At 37.2% G+C, this 17,429-nt stretch overlaps 1 protein-coding gene across 1 annotated transcript; it reads right to left on the bottom strand.

Moving 5' to 3' along the window:
- Positions 1-3,525: 3,525 nt before the first annotated feature.
- On the bottom strand, positions 3,526-14,186 carry lacc1 (laccase (multicopper oxidoreductase) domain containing 1). Its single transcript, XM_056240586.1, has 5 exons — positions 13,479-14,186; positions 9,612-9,790; positions 9,285-9,450; positions 7,049-7,274; positions 3,526-3,823 (listed from the first exon to the last, which is right to left on the bottom strand). Exons 1-5 carry the CDS (start codon positions 14,029-14,031, stop codon positions 3,655-3,657), a joined length of 1,293 nt encoding a protein of 430 aa, XP_056096561.1. The 5' UTR covers positions 14,032-14,186; the 3' UTR covers positions 3,526-3,654.
- Positions 14,187-17,429: the final 3,243 nt, after the last annotated feature.

The raw sequence follows: 17,429 nt of genomic DNA, 5'->3' as shown, positions 1-17,429 counted from the left end.
TACCCTTGATTGGGTAATACTCGCTGCCATTGTTGGTTTGATTGGTTTGTTTAATAACATCAGGTTCAGGGCCAATCAGAGTCAGAGGAGGGCGGGTCTTTTGGCAGAGAGTTGATAGCAATGCTAGCTTAGAGAAATCAAAGCACCGTCTCACAGTTCTTCATACGTTAAGGATCTCCCGAAGCAGATAGTCATAGTGTAATGACAGTTTTTTAATCAGCTCAATAATGTTCTGATTGATTACGTTTTCATATGCTCCATACCCTATGCCCATTTGCTAAGAAATAATGTTTCAATGTAAATGAATTATATCCATACATTATGGTATGATTTGTTTATTATAGTTAAGGTAGTCAGACACATGCATTTTTTAAATAAGAGAGAGAGATATTTAATAGGCCTACATATTTAATAATAAAAATGTGCATGTGTGAAGAAAATGACTTATGCTTAACAAATCTAGAGAATAGGTCAATAGGTCTGAATACATAAATAAATAAATACATAAATAGATTTTCTTACCAATAATAAAAATAGTGTTATAATTAAATTTAGAAATGTTTGTAGATTATAGGTTATTTATGTGTGGTATCACTGTTTGGATGGTGTTACATGTTTGAAAGAAACAGCTACTCAGTGCTGCATGGAGTGACAAGTACACTTAACGCCTATAGTCCAATACTGCACAGTACTACTGGTCTACTGATGTTTTTGATGTTCAAGATCCTTTGCTAAAGTCATAGTTTTTTCCAATCAAATTTAGTATTTGTTTGAGTATCAACACATTTGTTTAATTTATAGTGAATAAGTTATGGATCTGTTAATTTAATAAGTTAATAAGTTAACATCTCACATACAACTCCGACGAAAGGCCATTTTTTTTGTAATCTCATTGTCACACTTTGTTAACGTTGTTTGTGATAGAGAGTGATTTATTCACAATGATTTCAATAGCAGATAGCTTATTATAATGTCCATTGGTATGATCTTATTACTTTCCTGAAAAATATGTTTTGAGTTATGATACCATTGGCATACCGTCGGGCCTGTGGTCATTGTGGCCCTGAGGGCTTTGGCCCCCGCTGCGGCCGCCGGCAGGCGTCCCTTATTTTTTTGTATTGAAGGTGGCAACCCTATGAGTCAGTCTTGTGGAAATATTTTGTTTTGGTTCTTCTCTGGGGTTCGAGGCACCAATGTAAACAGGACATCTTATCAGAGCGGATGGACAAATAAATAACCGCTTCTTTGTTTTTACAACCGGTGATTCCCGGAGGTTTGTCGTTTTTAATGGTCCATGGTTCGTTTTTTCTCGTTCGTCGTGACAACAAACTTGCAGCTTCGGAGCTATTTTTCTCTACAGACATGACGTGACGTCACAAGCACTTCGCGCGAAATCCACCCCGACAGCTTTAAAATAAAGCTTCATTATACAACACAACATAATAGACTAAGTGTATTTGGGTAAGGTAAACACTTGCACTCTTTCATTAACCTACTAATATCATTTTTGTTTTTCATCAAAAAGTTACATTTGTACATTTTCCTTATTGGAGGGCCTATGCAGTTCATGTTTACTTTTCTATAAACAATTTTGGTACAGTTCAACATCACATCCGATGTGTTGGCAATGTTTGATCCCTTAGTAGGTCAGTATTGAGGTATTGTCAAAGGTTGGTTTACCACAGTCATTTTCTGTAAACACGGAAAACTCACATTTACGTGCACGCTACTGCTCGTCTTGTGTAAACTGACAAGGGTCTTTTCTTCAGTGCTGGTAAAAACATCACGTCACTCTTGGACATCTCCTCCTTTAATGACTTAATGTCATTTCAACAGGCTAGCACGCGATAGGGAATAGCTGAGATGTTTTTGTGACATTGCAAAAGCGCTGTTGGAGACCAAGCCTGCCTGTGATGCTGCTGAAGGGCTCTTGGCAACCAACCAACAATCAGACAGCGTCTCTCAGTCTCAATCTCAAAAACAAAAAAAACAAGCGCGCGCACGCAGCCTAAAGTAACAGCAGTGACGCGAGCGCCATCTAGCGCCGCATCTTCGAATAAATATAGAACAGATGTGACGTCAAACGCATTTGAGATATTGAGGCCTGGTTTTACAGACAGTTTAGGACATTTAAGTAGCTTTTATAAATGTGCCTTAGAAAAAAAAAAATTACTGCTGTGCATCTTGAGACAAAACAATGGCACTGATATATTTTAAGATGTGCTAGTTGATTTCAGTTAAAACAGCTCACATGCATTTTAGTCTGGGACAAGGCTATAAGGCTTGTCTGTAAAACCGGGGGTAAATATATGTGTGTACACATGATTTTACACATATTGTACTATTAATTGTATTATACATAATTATTATTATTATACATAATACAATAAAAAATAGGCTATGTGATCCCACAGCTTCAAGCTTAACTTCTTAGGTTTGGTATAATGACAAGAAGGAGCGCTAAGACGAAAGAAATCAAACTATTAGCTCCCTCTGGTGTACATTCACAGTCTATTTTTAAGCCCTCAAAATAGTTCATTAAAATAGATTGTGCAATTAAAAACATCTCATTTACAAAACACAAATCACTCTCATACTGACTGACGGATATATCAACATACAGTTCCTGAATGACATATTTTACGGAGGTTTCTTTCAGCAACTTCTAATAACTGGTTGTTGACATCATGACATGTAATTTACTGCACTCATTGAAAAGGGCCATTTCTCTTTCCTTATATTTTTAGAATTTGTCTGGACAGCACAGATCACAGATTTTGTCAAATACATAAAACTATGCATTATAATGCATAGCTTTAATATTTTAACAATCCAGCAGTAAGCAAATACAATGTGGAAATTGTCCTCTGATGTACAACTATCCCTTAGTTTCAACATTAACAGAAATACTATTATATTATATATATATATATAACTATTTAATGGGGTCATAGAATTACTGGTAATTAATTTATTTAAAGTCTTTATAGCTTTGTCACCATTTATTGTGTCCTGAAGAGTGATAAAATCTAATCCACAATCTCTTGAAAATGTTGCCAATCAGGACATGAACAGGAAGTAAGCTTTCAAGGAATTTTTAAAAAGGGAAGTTTCACCTCCAACTATTAATAGATGTGTATCGTTTATGTGAAGCTATACTTCCTCAGTCATGTGGTGTGATGCATCCATATTATTGCAAGAGAGATTACCATGATTACCAGATTACCAAACATAAAATAAATTAATATGCATCATACAAGAGAACGTCAAAATAGTTTAATACATGGAATATTTATATTTTTAAAAATCCATTTGTCACACTACAGGACTATTGAAACGAACTAGCAAAAAGTTGATCAAAAGTGGTGGAAAAACTTGGTGACCATCTAAACGAACACTTTCTCTTATTAAAATGAGAATATTTTCAGTCTAAAATCTTGATGTTGGAAAAAAAAATCGTGTCCATTTGTGAACATACCAAGTGACGATGTTCATAGGGGTCATATTTGAGTTTGGCACAAGTGGTGGTAATCCCATACAAATTAATTTATTATATTAGTACATTTATGTACTGGCTTTTAGATGCATTTCTTGAATAAACACATGTGGATGTAATGTTTCTGCACAATCAATCAGAGCTCAGTGAATGCAGGATTATTTGATCCACACAAAGCCAATTTGTGTCCCAAAGTTGAGTCCATCTCTTACATGGGAGAAGAATAATTCAGGATGGCATGAAGTGCACAGTGTGGGATCAGACTGATGTGGGATCCTGATGTCCTCGATGTGTGCAGGATTAATCCCACCTCTCTCCAGCAGAATTCTAAAAGACAAAGCATGATTGGTTGGTTGACATGATGCAGTGTAATAGATGCAAGATAAAGTAACGTTCTTAGAATTGTCTTAAAGAAAAATAGTATGTTTTTTTTTAAATAATAATTTTTAGAAATTATAATAAGCTTAATTTTAACAGCGCAAGCTACTTATAGTGCACACAGTGTTATTTTAGTATTATTGACAGAAGTGGGCCGGATCTGGGCCGACACAATGTTGCTGTCTGGGATACTATTATAGGTTTTATTCATATTTTTCTATAAGATTTTATTTTAACATTCTCCTTTTTCATTTTAATTTTAGTTAAAGTTTTAGTAATTTTGTTGTGTATTTTTGTCATTTTGTATAGTTAAAAATGTCTATAGCCTACAGTTTATTTATTCATTTTTATTTCGGTTTTAGTTATTTTAGTACATTGTTAAATTAAATTAAAATGAGAAATGTTTAATTTCAGGGTACTTTTATTTTATTTCAAGTAATTATTATTATTTTTTTTTTTATGGATTTAGTTTCAGTTTTAGTTAACTATAATAACCCTGTGAAATCTGGGAGGAGCGAAGATTACACTTCGGAGTATATATGTTAAATTCATCTATCGCGTGTCATTATGTGTAGTGAGTTGGCTCACATGATTTAAGTTTCATGCTTCAGAACTTCCGTTAAGGGGACAGAGTGAACATCGAAGCTCCCTGCGTTTCACGGTGCATTGTTGGACTTTTTTATTTTTTTAGAATTTTATTGAAAGGACAGCCCCTTGAGATGTAACCGCATTTTCGAGGGGGTCCCATTTTTAAAATTATTATTATTTATTTAAATTTTTTAGGGAGCGAACATTTCAGTGCACTGGAAGGATTTTGAGATTGAGACAGCCCTTCAAATCGTCAACTCTCTGATCAGTGCCCTGACTACTGAACTAGGGAGCTGATTGACACAAAGCCCAAGACAGCACAACACACACTAACAGATTCAATTCACAAACAACCAGAGTCCCAACTGTGAACACGTGAAATCTCGCAAAATCTCTTGCGGTCAAAAGTGACTTTGGTGTATTCAAACATGGTAGACGACGGGCAAGAAGAAATGACAATAATGGTGTTTGGACTGATTTTTGTGTTATTGGAAGAAGTCGTTGTCTTCCGTCAGCTTTTTTTCTAATTGGGTATCGTTTCATTCCATGTGATAATCTACAGAGTGCCTGGACGTTTGTCCTCTGGGTTCCTCCCACACAAAAGAACTTCTGATCTTAAATATTCAACATGTTGGATGTATATACACTCACCTAAAGGATTATTAGGAACACCTGTTCAATTTCTCATTAATGCAATTATCTAATCAACCAATCACATGGCAGTTGCTTCAATGCATTTAGGGGTGTGTTCCTGGTCAAGACAATCTCCTGAACTCCAAACTGAATGTCAGAATGGGAAAGAATGGTGATTTAAGCAATTTTGAGCGTGGCATGGTTGTTGGTGCCAGACGGGCCGGTCTGAGTATTTCACAATCTGCTCAGTTACTGGGATTTTCACGCACAACCATTTCTAGGGTTTGCAAAAAATGGCGTGAAAAGGGAAAAACATCCAGTATGCGGCAGTCCTGTGGGCGAAAATGCCTTGTTGATGCTAGAGGTCAGCGGAGAATGGGCCGACTGATTCAAGCTGATAGAAGAGCAACTTTGACTGAAATAACCACTCGTTGCAACCGAGGTATGCAGCAAAGCATTTGTGAAGCCACAACACGCACAACCTTGAGGCGGATGGGCTACAACAGCAGTAGACCCCACCGGGTACCACTCATCTCCACTACAAATAGGAAAAAGAGGCTACAATTTGCAAGAGCTCACCAAAATTGGACAGTTGAAGACTGGAAAAATGTTGCCTGGTCTGATGAGTCTCGGTTTCTGTTGAGACATTCAGATGGTAGAGTCAGAATTTGGCGTAAACAGAATGAGGACATGAATCCATCATGCCTTGTTACCACTGTGCAGGCTGGTGGTGGTGGTGTAATGGTGTGGGGGATGTTTTCTTGGCACACTTTAGGCCCCTTAGTGCCAATTGGGTATCGTTTAAATGCCACGGCCTGCCTGAGCATTGTTTCTGACCATGTCCATCCCTTTATGGCCACCATGTACCCATCCTCTGATGGCTACTTCCAGCAGGATAATGCACCATGTCACAAAGCTCGAATCATTTCAAATTGGTTTCTAATGAGTTCACTGTACTAAAATGGCCCCCACAGTCACCAGATCTCAACCCAATAGAGCATCTTTGGGATGTGGTGGAACGGGAGCTTCGTGCCCTGGATCTGCATCCCACAAATCTCCATCAACTGCAAGATGCTATCCTATCAATATGGGCCAACATTTCTAAAGAATGCTTTCAGCACCTTGTTGAATCAATGCCATGTAGAATTAAGGCAGTTCTGAAGGCGAAAGGGGGTCAAACACAGTATTAGTATGGTGCTCCTAATAATCCTTTAGGTGAGTGTATATATAGGCTATGTGTGAACATACATTCACAAATATATGGGAACATGTATGTGCAATATATGTACACAATAAAGGATAAAACTTTGTGAATATTACATGTAATGCTATTTTTGTCTTCATTTATAAATATTTTATATTCATTAATATATAGCCATACATGGTCAATGCATATATTGCAGTATATTGAAAAATATAAGCACTAGTTTCCCATATATGGAAATGTATTATGTAATATATCGCATTATATATTGCAGTATATTCCCATATATTTTTGTTCCGTAATGGTGCCGCGACACAGTATCCATTTTGTTTACATCCACTTCTCCGTGAGGTACTAAATCAGGCATGATAATCTCAAGACTATCTTGTAGTGTGTGATGTGCCACGGTTTTCAAATCTTGTTGTGTGTGCAGGTTTGAGATCTGAAAGAAGAAAATCTGTTAAGATTTAAAAACTCCTGTAGTCTGAGCCCGGCGTTAGCCTGCATACATGTGTGCGTCCACTCTCCCCAGGGAAATCATCAGTATTTGTTTCTGCTAATATTCTAACAGAGATATATTGCCTTTTACATAAATCACCTTCCTCCTAGAGGTGTTCATTACTGTGAGTCACTTCAGGGAATGACTTGACCTACGTGAGTGACACAGAGGACTGAGGGATCAATAAAACAGTCTCTGGAGTACAGTTGAAGTCAAACCAGGATTCCGCTGGTTGACCTTTGACCTTTACCTGGTTGCGAGTCTGATGTCGACATAAGGTGTAGATGAGTCCATGTTTCTAACACAGTCTGGGTGTATGGCATGAAACTCTCTGGCCGAATCTTTCTCCAGAGTAAAGCAGCATGGCCCAACAGAAGGCCCGATCACACACACAATGTCAGCAGGTCTGCTGCCAAACTCCGACACCATGGCTTTCACTGTTGCCATGGCAATTCCCATTAGGGTCCCCTTCCAGCCTGGGACACACACAAGAAATACCAGATAAACAATTATTACATTATGCTATAGCTGGTCACATCATTTCTGGCATAGATGTTATGTATGAACAACATAGAAAATGATTATACTGTATGTATCTAACTCTGAAATAGCATGGACAAGGAGTATGTAAGCACAGCACTGAGAAAAACTCAATTACATTAACCCTTCACGGAGTACTCCAATAACTGAATTTCAGATAAAACACATTGATTTATATGTCTGTCAGTCATGAATTTGCTGCGTTCTGATTGAAAATGCACTCATTTGGAACAGCCTGCAATGCCATCATGCAGACGAAACTTGAGTCGCGCTTATAGTAGTTTGAGGTATAAAGACATAATATACTTCTGTAAATAAAGTACTTTCGTTAAATATACATGTGTACTGTATATAACGTGTGTTTATATAAATATTAAATTGTTATTCATCTAAATCATGTAAATTTAGATTTTTTTTATTTGAAAACACTAAACTGAGTGATAGATGTATGTTCTGATGTCTAATATGAAAATAACGCAATTTGGTTAGATATGTATTTTATCTTGTTTTAACCATACTGTAACTGTCGCGTCTCATGCACTTTATACCCCTCAAACAACCATGTTCAAAACTATGGAAGCCTGTTTCCGCCACGAAATAAAAAATATTGACAATTTTAAAAATTTTCTTTCAATTGCGAGTTATAAAGACTGATATTTGTAATATAAACTCGCAATTGTGAGAAAAATTCTGAGAAAAAAGTCACAATTGCGAGATATAAACAATTTTTTTCCTCAGAATTCTAAACTCACAATTGTGACTTTTTTCTCGCAGTTGTGTTTATATCTCACAATTCTGACTTTATAACTCACAGAAAAAAGAATTGCGAGATATAAACGTATTTGTGAGAAAAAAAGTCCGAATTAGAAGTTTATATCTCGCAATTCTGACTTTATAACTCGCAATTGTGATTTTATATCTCGTAATTCTGACTTTATAATTCGCAGTTTCGCAATTTATCTCACAATTCTGTGAAAAAAAGAATTGTGAGATAAAAAGTCGCTTTTTTTATTTTTTTTTATTCAGTGGCGGAAACAAGCTTTCATACAAAACACACCTGGGACTAAATATACAATACAGTTAAAACAATTCGGTGAATTTATGATTCTTATGATCTGTAAAACTTTTGTTGTATATGCTTATGCTTAAATGCTTGAAATTAGTTTAGTGCACAAATATTAATTGCCTCCATATGAATTTATTATTTTTTATTTACAATTTTATTTTTGAAATTTTGAAATAATTAAAAAATTATTTAATTATTACAAAATATTATTATTAGTATTAAAGCTGTAAAACCTGACATATGAAATAATAGTAAGAATATATATATATATATATTAAATGGAACCGTTTATTAAAAAAACTAAAAAAACAAACATTGTATATATATTTTTTACAGAAAACAAATCTAACAGAAATCTAAGCAAAGTTTGCATGTGTATTTAATGTTTTGTTTATGTTTTATGGCCCTTGTATGATATAACAGAATATGGAGCTCATTAAGGAGGAAAGAACACATCACTTTTATTCAGCCCCAAATTGTGCAAAAATATGCATTTTGGTGCATATTCAAGCTACTTTAGGACTGGAGTGAAGTGCAATGACCGGTGGGTAAATTTCCTTCACTTCCTGTGAAATTATATTATTCTCTTATTCCCTTTATGGCGTTCGCAGTGCCATAAAAAGAAACTAGCACATATGGTCAAATGGAACACACCTATTGATTCAGATTATATGAACACATACGTCCCACAGAACTCACTGCAAAGCTTGAATTGAATCACTATAATGTTATGCAGACCTAACCATAATATATTAATTACATTATTAAAGTGAAACCTGTCAAGAAAATGTCATATTTCACTCTAAAATCAAATGAACAGAAGTAGAAATGATGTATATTTTTAAGAATTCAGATTTTTTAGCATTGTGATGAGACTAACCTGCATGTGCCACTCCAGTGACCTTTCTCACGGGGTCAGTGAAGAGCAGCGGCATGCAATCGGCCCCTGGAGCTGCTATGACAACTCCAACCTGATTGGTCACCATCCCGTCGTAACTGTCGGGGGCCGGTTTGCCCATCACCCACACGTCACTGGCATGATTGCACTGAAGTCAATGTGAGAAGAAAATGTTTAGTGTGAAAGATCAATGAGTGAGCCAGAACTTCTTTGGCAGAATTTAGAAATGCGGTGTGGTATGTGTTTAAAGTTATGATATGCTGCTTGCTCCTAGACTGACTTCCTCATATTCTCTCTGTGGTAAAGTACCTTTATGAGGTTGAACTGCTGAGGGCTGAAGCCAGCCTGCAGGCCGAGCCGGCGCAGGTTCTCGGACACCACAGCTCTGGGGTCTTTGCGCCGAGGGTTACAGAAGAGGTTTAGTGAGCTCAGGGTGCTGATGTAGGAGATTCCTCCAGCCCGAGTGGTGAAGCCATGACCAAAGCAGTCTGTGAATGACAAGGAAATAGATATATTAGCTGCTTCTTTGTCTCTGCTTTTACTCTGGACATTCACACAGCAAACACTCGCTGGCTGTATTTCCCTCACTATCTGTTCCGATTATCCATTAATCCCACAAAGCCTAATTGAACATATTTAATACATGAATTTCTAAGGCCTCTAAACGATCAGCATTATCAAAACTTTGCTGGGAAACCTGTTGTACACAATCTACATGCCTTCTGCCCACTAAATAGTTTATACTTTCTCAGATATATATATAAAAAAAGTCTTTTTAGTGTAATTGTAAAAATGTCCCCCTTCAGGTTGTGTTACACGTGTCCTTTTGCAGTGAAATTTTGTAAAACTTAATAACTTTTATATTGTTTGAATATTTCAGAATGAACACTTACTGGATTGAAGCAACTTAGGTTTAATTGATTATACATACATAATTTAAAAAAAATCTTAAAATATATGTTTCAAATATGATACAACAGGCTTTTGGGGAGCATTTATTTGTTCATCTCTCAATCATCATTGTATTGCATTGCATTATATATTTAGCATACACTGATTTGATCATAAAACTATTTGACATCTTAAAATAAAGTAGTGACAACTGATATAGTGATCCCATAGATTTAAATTACAAGGTACATTACATTTTACTTTTTGGCCATAAAAATAACAATATCTCCACTAAACTGCATATTTTTGCTCAATTTGGGTCTATGAATAAAATTATGTGTTATTTCCTTCTCAATATGAGCTCCATATTCTGCTATATCATACAAGGGCCATAAAACAAACATAAGGGCCATTTTTTCTATTTTTATAGATTTTTAATGAACGTTTCCGTTGAATTTTTTTTGTTTTTCTTACTATTATTTCATATGTCAGGATTTACAGCTTTAATAATAATAATAATTTTATCAATAATTTAATTTATTAATAGGCTACTATGAAATAATAGTGAGATTTGTTTTAATTTTTAATAAATGGTTCAATTTCAAAAATATGTTTCTTACTATTATTTCATATGTCAGGCTTTCCAGCTTTAATAATAATAATAATTAGGGCTGTCAAATGATTAATCGTGATTACAGTTTTTCTCGATTGCTTAAACACATTTCTTGAAACTATGCCTCGTATTCTCAAAACAGTAAACACAAATCTATAACGTCTCACCCAATTCCCCAAACATCCTATTTTCAGGTCAAAATGAAGCTCTACACTCAAAACCATTCACTCTTGCTGAAAAACCAAACTTTGCCCTCAGACAGGACACACAAGCCCTCAAAAATACACACACTACAACATAGTCTTACACACTGGTGCTATAAATTCAAAACAACATTTCCAAAACTGGTAAGTCATGTTGCTTGTGGTCCCACTCTTACGTAAGATGTGTGTGAGCATCATATGACAGTAAAAGAGCACACACAAACCTTATTCAAATATGGTTCAAAGTATTGGAATGGTAAAGAGTGTTGGTACATGCCTCCACTCAAGGATACAATATGATGAACAAGTCTAATAATGTTCCACATATGGTTGAAATACCATCATTGGCCTAGAAAGATAACATTCTGTGAGTTAAGACTATAAAGGAGAAAGGATGCCCTCTTCACTGTCACACTCTGCAGCCACTCTGTGTGACTGTACGAGTGCTGGCCTTTTCTTGCAAGAACATAAACCTCATCAAAGACAATTGGAAATGTTTGTCTCTTATTCAGTGATAGAAATGTGTTTGCCACCACACCTCCCTGAAGGTTCTGATGATGGAGGCGACGGTGAAGCGACTCAAGTTTGGCTGTACTCGTTGCCCAGCCTCCCTCATAGTCATACCATGGACAAGGACATGGCCAACTAAAGTGGCTTGAATTTCATCTGAGACTGCTTGTCTTCTTGCCCTTGCCCTTCCTCCTCCTCTTCCTCCGCCTCCTCCTCCTCCTCTTCCTCCTCTTCCTCTGCCTCTTCCTCATCCTCTTTCTCCTCCTATTCCTATTCCTCTTCCTCCTCCTCCTCCTCTTTCTTTTCCTCCTCCTCTTCTTCCTCCTCCTGCTCTTCCTCCTCTCCCTCCTCTTCCTCTCCCTCCTTCTCCTGATCTTCCTCCTCCTCCTCTTCCTCTTCCTCCTTCTCCTGATCTTCCTCCTCCTCCTCTTCCTCTTCCTCCTCCTCCTCCTCCTGCTCTTCCTCCTCCTCCTCCTCTTCCTCTCCCTCCTCCTCCTGCTCTTCCTCCTCTTCCTCCTCCTCTTCCTCCTCCTCCTGCTCTTCCTCCTCTCCCTCCTCTTCCTCTCCCTCCTTCTCCTGCTCTTCCTCCTCCTCCTCTTCCTCCTCCTCTTCCTCCTCCTCCTCCTCTTCCTCTCCCTCCTCCTCCTGCTCTTCCTCCTCCTCCTCCTCTTCCTCCTGCTCTTCCTCCTCTCCCTCCTCTTCCTCTCCCTCCTTCTCCTGCTCTTCCTCCTCCTCCTCTTCCTCTTCCTCCTCCTCCTCTTCCTCCTCCCCCTGCTCTTCCTCCTCTCCCTCCTCTTCCTCTCCCTCCTCGACCTGCTTAATTTCTCTGTGGATCCATTGTTCCAAAACTCAGTAAACTGATTTTTATCTTTTATAAAAGATTGTACAACCTTTTATCTATCTATTGAAGGATCTGACTGATGTGTGTTCAATTTTGACTCTAAGTGTTTTCACCTGGGTAATTGTGTGCTAACTGAGCTGAAGCTGTGCTGATCTGTGTGAACAATATTGAATGCTAGTGCTTTCTAAATGACCACGTGGTGTAGGCAATGAGAAATGAAGGGATTTGTGTGTAGAGTTTTGCTGTGACAGTTCAACAAATCTGACTAATGTGTCAAAACAGGGGAATAGTGTTCATAGTTCAGTGAAATGGGTGTGCTTTTTGATAAATGGCATTATGGTTTTGAAATTTTAGTTCAAAAGCCTGGTTATAGTGTTTAAGCAATCGAGAAAAACTGTAATCACATCCAAAATAAAAGTTTTTTTTACATAATATATGTGGGTGCACTGTGTATAATTATTTTATATATATATAAATACACACACATGCTTGTATATATTTAAGAAATATTTTCATGTATATACTGTATATAGATTTATATATAATTTATATTATATATAAATATAAATATTTTATATATAAATAATATTTTTTTCTTAAATATACATGCATGTGTGTGTATTTATATATATACAAAATAATTATACACAGTGCACCCACATATATTATGTAAAAAAAACTTTTATTTTGGATGTGATTAATCGTGATTAATCATTTGACAGCCCTAATAATAATACGTTTATTAATCATTTAAATAGCATTTTTTTTATTTAATAAATTCGTATGTAGAGAATTTATATCTGTGCACTAAACTAATTTCAAACATTTAAGCATAAGCATTTACAACAACAATTTTAAAGATCAAAATAATAATAAATTCACTGAATATTTGTAACTGTCTGTATTACTCAATATTTATTATTCCAAATTAAATTATGCCAGCCCTCAATCTCATATAGTTCCTGTTTTGTAGACATGAACATAACTTTCACATTTTTACTATTACTAGTTCAATAAAAAGCATGCAAAGTAAATCATAATGAATAGTACATACTTAAGTATAACCTTAAAGGTAAAAAAACGCGTATAATGTGATCATGAAGACGAACACCGCCAACCTGAAATTACAGAAGACTTGAGAAGTGTAATATCTCCTTTGACCGCTGGGAGGCGCTGTAGAAACGCGCAGAGCTCGTGTTTAGCGTCAGCTGCCTGCTGAGTGCTGATGATGCCTGTGTGTGTGCAGATACCCAGGGGACACGAGTCACAGGACACATCGTCAAATATCACACTGTACTCAAAACGATATGCAGAAGTGAAGAGGAGCTCCTGATAGACCTGAAACAATGCTCTCCCGTGGCTCGAGGTCATGATCTTCACATTACTAATGTCCTCTTTGTCTATAGCCTTTTTGAATGAGTATAACGAGGCTGAAAGAGAGCTTTTGCACAAGACCTCTGGGGAATTGCTGAAACCGATAAACATCTCCAGAACAGAGCTTCTTGGAAATCTGTCAGTCCCCACGGAGCTCTCTGGATCCGCTATGACGAAGACCGGTTCCTGTGAGCCATTGCCGGTCAGTGCACAAAACTTGCTGATGCGCCTTTTCACACAGATGTCGTATTCTGAACTGCGGATATGTGTGAGATCCACGAGAGTAACTGTAGACATTATCGCACACAGACACGCTTGCCTCGCTCTCTCTGGGATGGAAGTTATGTGGACGTGCAAACATACCACACCTGTTTATATGAGTTACAAACGAGGAACTTTTTTTATATTTACCACGAAAATAAAATTTCCTCTGTCCCAAACACTTCCTGAAAAGAGTGTAGCGCCGCCCTCGGTGGAAACTCCGAGTCCTCACCAGACGAGCGCCTCATGGACAGACAATGATTTATTTCTCACGTGACGTATTGACATTTCTCAGATACAGAATTTACAGTCATATCAGTTGCTACAGTTTGTTGCGTTTTCATTTTACCCTTTGGCTGGCTGTTTTTTTAGACATGCAGGCTGTCAGATGAGATTTCCTCATAAACTTCCACATTAAGGAGTGTTCTGAGAAGTGAACTGACATTGTCAATGAACCTTGCATTGTGCCCATAAGAGTAGGCTATCATATATATATATATATATATATAGCTACACACACACACACACAAACAAACTTTTATATTAGATTCAGTACAACGGGGCTAAAGGCGTACCGGACTTCTCTTTTAAACAATTAGATGGCACATAAATTCAGCTCGGCGCTTTTCTTAAAGGTTTAGTTCACCCAAAAATGTATTTTAAATTATTTCATTAACTCACCCTCAAGCCATCCTAGCTGTATATGACTTTTTTCTTTTAGCCAAACACAACCAGAGTTATGTTAAAATATCCTGGCTCTTCCAAGCTTTATAATGGGAGTGAACAGTGCCTGAGTTTTTGAAGCACAAAAAAACGCATCCATCCATCATAAACGTTATCCATAAGGCTCCAGGGGGTTGATAAAGGCCTTCTGAAGCAAAGCGATGCGATTTTTGTAAGAAAAATATCCATATTTATAAACTTTATTAACTATAATCACTGGCTTCTGATAACGGCCGTACACGAGGCTAGGTCTAGTTCGGAAGAGTGACCTCTGACCTGACGCATGACGTAGGATGTAGGAGTCAAAGTAAGCTTAGGTGAGAGTAGACGCCTCTCGCGGTTCAAACAAACAGGGCTGGGCAACAAACTCAAGCTCCCCTGACATTTCTCTTTAAAAAATATTGTTTTAGACTTCTAATTCGTGACTGGTGCTTTGTTTTACTCTATCCTCTCCGCTTCCGCAGTCGTCAATACGTCATGCGTCGGGTCAGAGGTCACTCTTCCGGCCAGAACTCAACTCGCGTACGGCCGTTACCAGAAGCCAGTGATTATAGTTTATAAAGTATATTTTTCTAATAAAAATGCATCGCTTCGTTTTAGAAGGCCTTTAGTAAACCCCTTTAATGCCCCTTTAATGTTGTTTTAAATACTAAAAATGTATAGGTTTTTCCTTTTCAATTTGACTTTCCATTATGTTAGTCTGTCAAGTCAGTCACCTTTGTTTATATAGCGCTTTATACAATACAGATTGTTTCAAAACAGCTTTACAGTGATAAACAGGAAACTAATTCAATGATGCAAACAGTGTTCATTTCGACTGTACAGCAGCTTTAAAAGAAAACAGTGTTCAGCTGTAGTCCATTGTAAAGATCATAAATTATTAAATTAGTTCATTTCATAAAGCAGTTCTGCAAAAAAATGATGTCATCGTCCAGCTCAGTTCAGTTCAGTTCTCATTCAACAGCATCAGTGCTGTAAGACTGGAAAAACTGCTTGAAGAGACAGACCTGACCACTGGTCAACGAGACAAAGGACCTTGCTGCAAATTAACATTTGAACTATCTCACACACACACACTTCTTCCCCTCATCCCCCACTCTTGCAGAGATCACCCAAACTCACACAAGAATCTATATGGTTTTAATTTGAACAACTATCATACAGTTATACATGTGTTTAGTATTATTTGAAATGTCTCAGTGCGACTGGTATAAATGTCTCATCTCCAAATAAGTAAAACATACACACAAAGGAGGGTGGATGTTTAAACCCTCCTGCTCTCAGAAGGTGTTAACTCAATGCTAATTCCCACTGTTAGCAAATGGTCTGCCCCAGTAAGTCTGGGAGGGTGATCACAGTGAATTTCCACTGTGAACTCATATTTACATATGAAATGAGGTCTGGCTATATAATGAAATGCAGAGGAAGGATCGGGGCCTTTTCTGTATCTCAGATGAGCCCGTGAGGCTGAGAGGCCGATCTCTCAGCTTCACGTATTTCCTAATGTCGGGTTCGTCTTCTCTTTATTCCAGAACATTTTGTTTTGTATTGATTATCTTTAACTGATCATGAAATTGGAATGATAAATTTACCTGACATAATAAATTGCTACATTTGATGATTCTAACTGACTTTGATATTATTTCATTAGAGTTAAAAGGAATTAGTCAAACTTTCGCTTATATTTAATGATGCACAGATATCATTAAAAACCTTTTCATTTTATGGAGTCAGATGAAATAACGAGAGAATACATATAAGAAATTGTGTTCCATTTAATCAAAATACTTTGCCACGAGGAAAGACAGTAATACGCAGAGACCTTCTCCCGCTGATCGGATGCCGGATTTTGGGCCGATCGAGCCGGGCCTTACAGTGCAGTCAAATCAATAATATTGTTAAATATTAAAGTGTCCCCAACCAAGCAAGCCAGAGGCAAGGAACCCAAACTCCTTCAGGTAATAGAGTGGAGAAAAAAACCTTGGAGAAACCAGGCTTAGTGTTCCTTTATCTAACAAATATTATCTAAAGCCATTTGCATCAAACCCCAGCAATTGAAAAAAGATAAGAGTGCTCCCAATACTGTCCTTACATCTACAGAAAGATTTTCTTAACTTGAAGGGTTTGTTGCAAATGGCTGCAGGTACTCACATTATCTTTAAGAAAGTGACATCACTTTTGGTGAAAAAACAACAGCATAAACATTAGTAAACGAATCATCAGTAGATCAATTCTGTGTTGTTTTGTGATATTAGATGTTCTTAGTATACATTCCATTGTTTGATTATAGAAATCATTTGGATATTGTAGCGACTGAGACAGATCAGACACAATTATTTGTTATCTTTAACAAATAATCCATAATATCCCTCACCCAACAAGCAAACCATGGCTGCAACTAACACACAGGCAGAACCAGGTGTCCGGTCACAGGACACATTAAGGGCCCTATTTTAACGATCCAAGCGCATGGTCTAAAGCACACGGCGCAAGTGCACTTAGGGCGTGTCCGAATCCACTTTTGCTAGTTTAACGATGGGAAAAATGGTCGGCGCATGGTCTAAAAGGGTTGTCTCTATTCTCTTAATGAGTAATGGGTGTGTTTTGGTCTCATCTCCCATTCCCACGAGGTTAAAGCGCGCAAGCAGACCATCTACAGGACAAGCCGGATTCCACCATATCTTTATGTACACAATAATAATCTTTTACAT

This window comes from Rhinichthys klamathensis, unplaced genomic scaffold, assembly GCF_029890125.1.
Source record: "Rhinichthys klamathensis goyatoka isolate OS25496 unplaced genomic scaffold, OSU_Roscu_1.1 h1tg000021l_1, whole genome shotgun sequence".
Classification (NCBI taxonomy): Eukaryota; Metazoa; Chordata; class Actinopteri; order Cypriniformes; family Leuciscidae; genus Rhinichthys; species Rhinichthys klamathensis.
This window is presented reverse-complemented; position numbering and strand designations above follow the sequence as displayed.

Bases quoted from the DNA above. Each gene is read 5' to 3' on its own strand.
- lacc1 (XM_056240586.1), bottom strand. From the start codon at position 14,031: ATGTCTACAGTTACTCTCGTGGATCTCACACATATCCGCAGTTCAGAA. The intron at 7,275-9,284 runs GTTAGTCTCATC...TGTGTGTCCCAG, and splicing joins CACTGGAGTGGCACATGCAG to GCTGGAAGGGGACCCTAATG. The intron at 3,824-7,048 runs GTAAAGGTCAAA...TTTGTCTTTTAG, and splicing joins GACATCAGACTCGCAACCAG to AATTCTGCTGGAGAGAGGTG.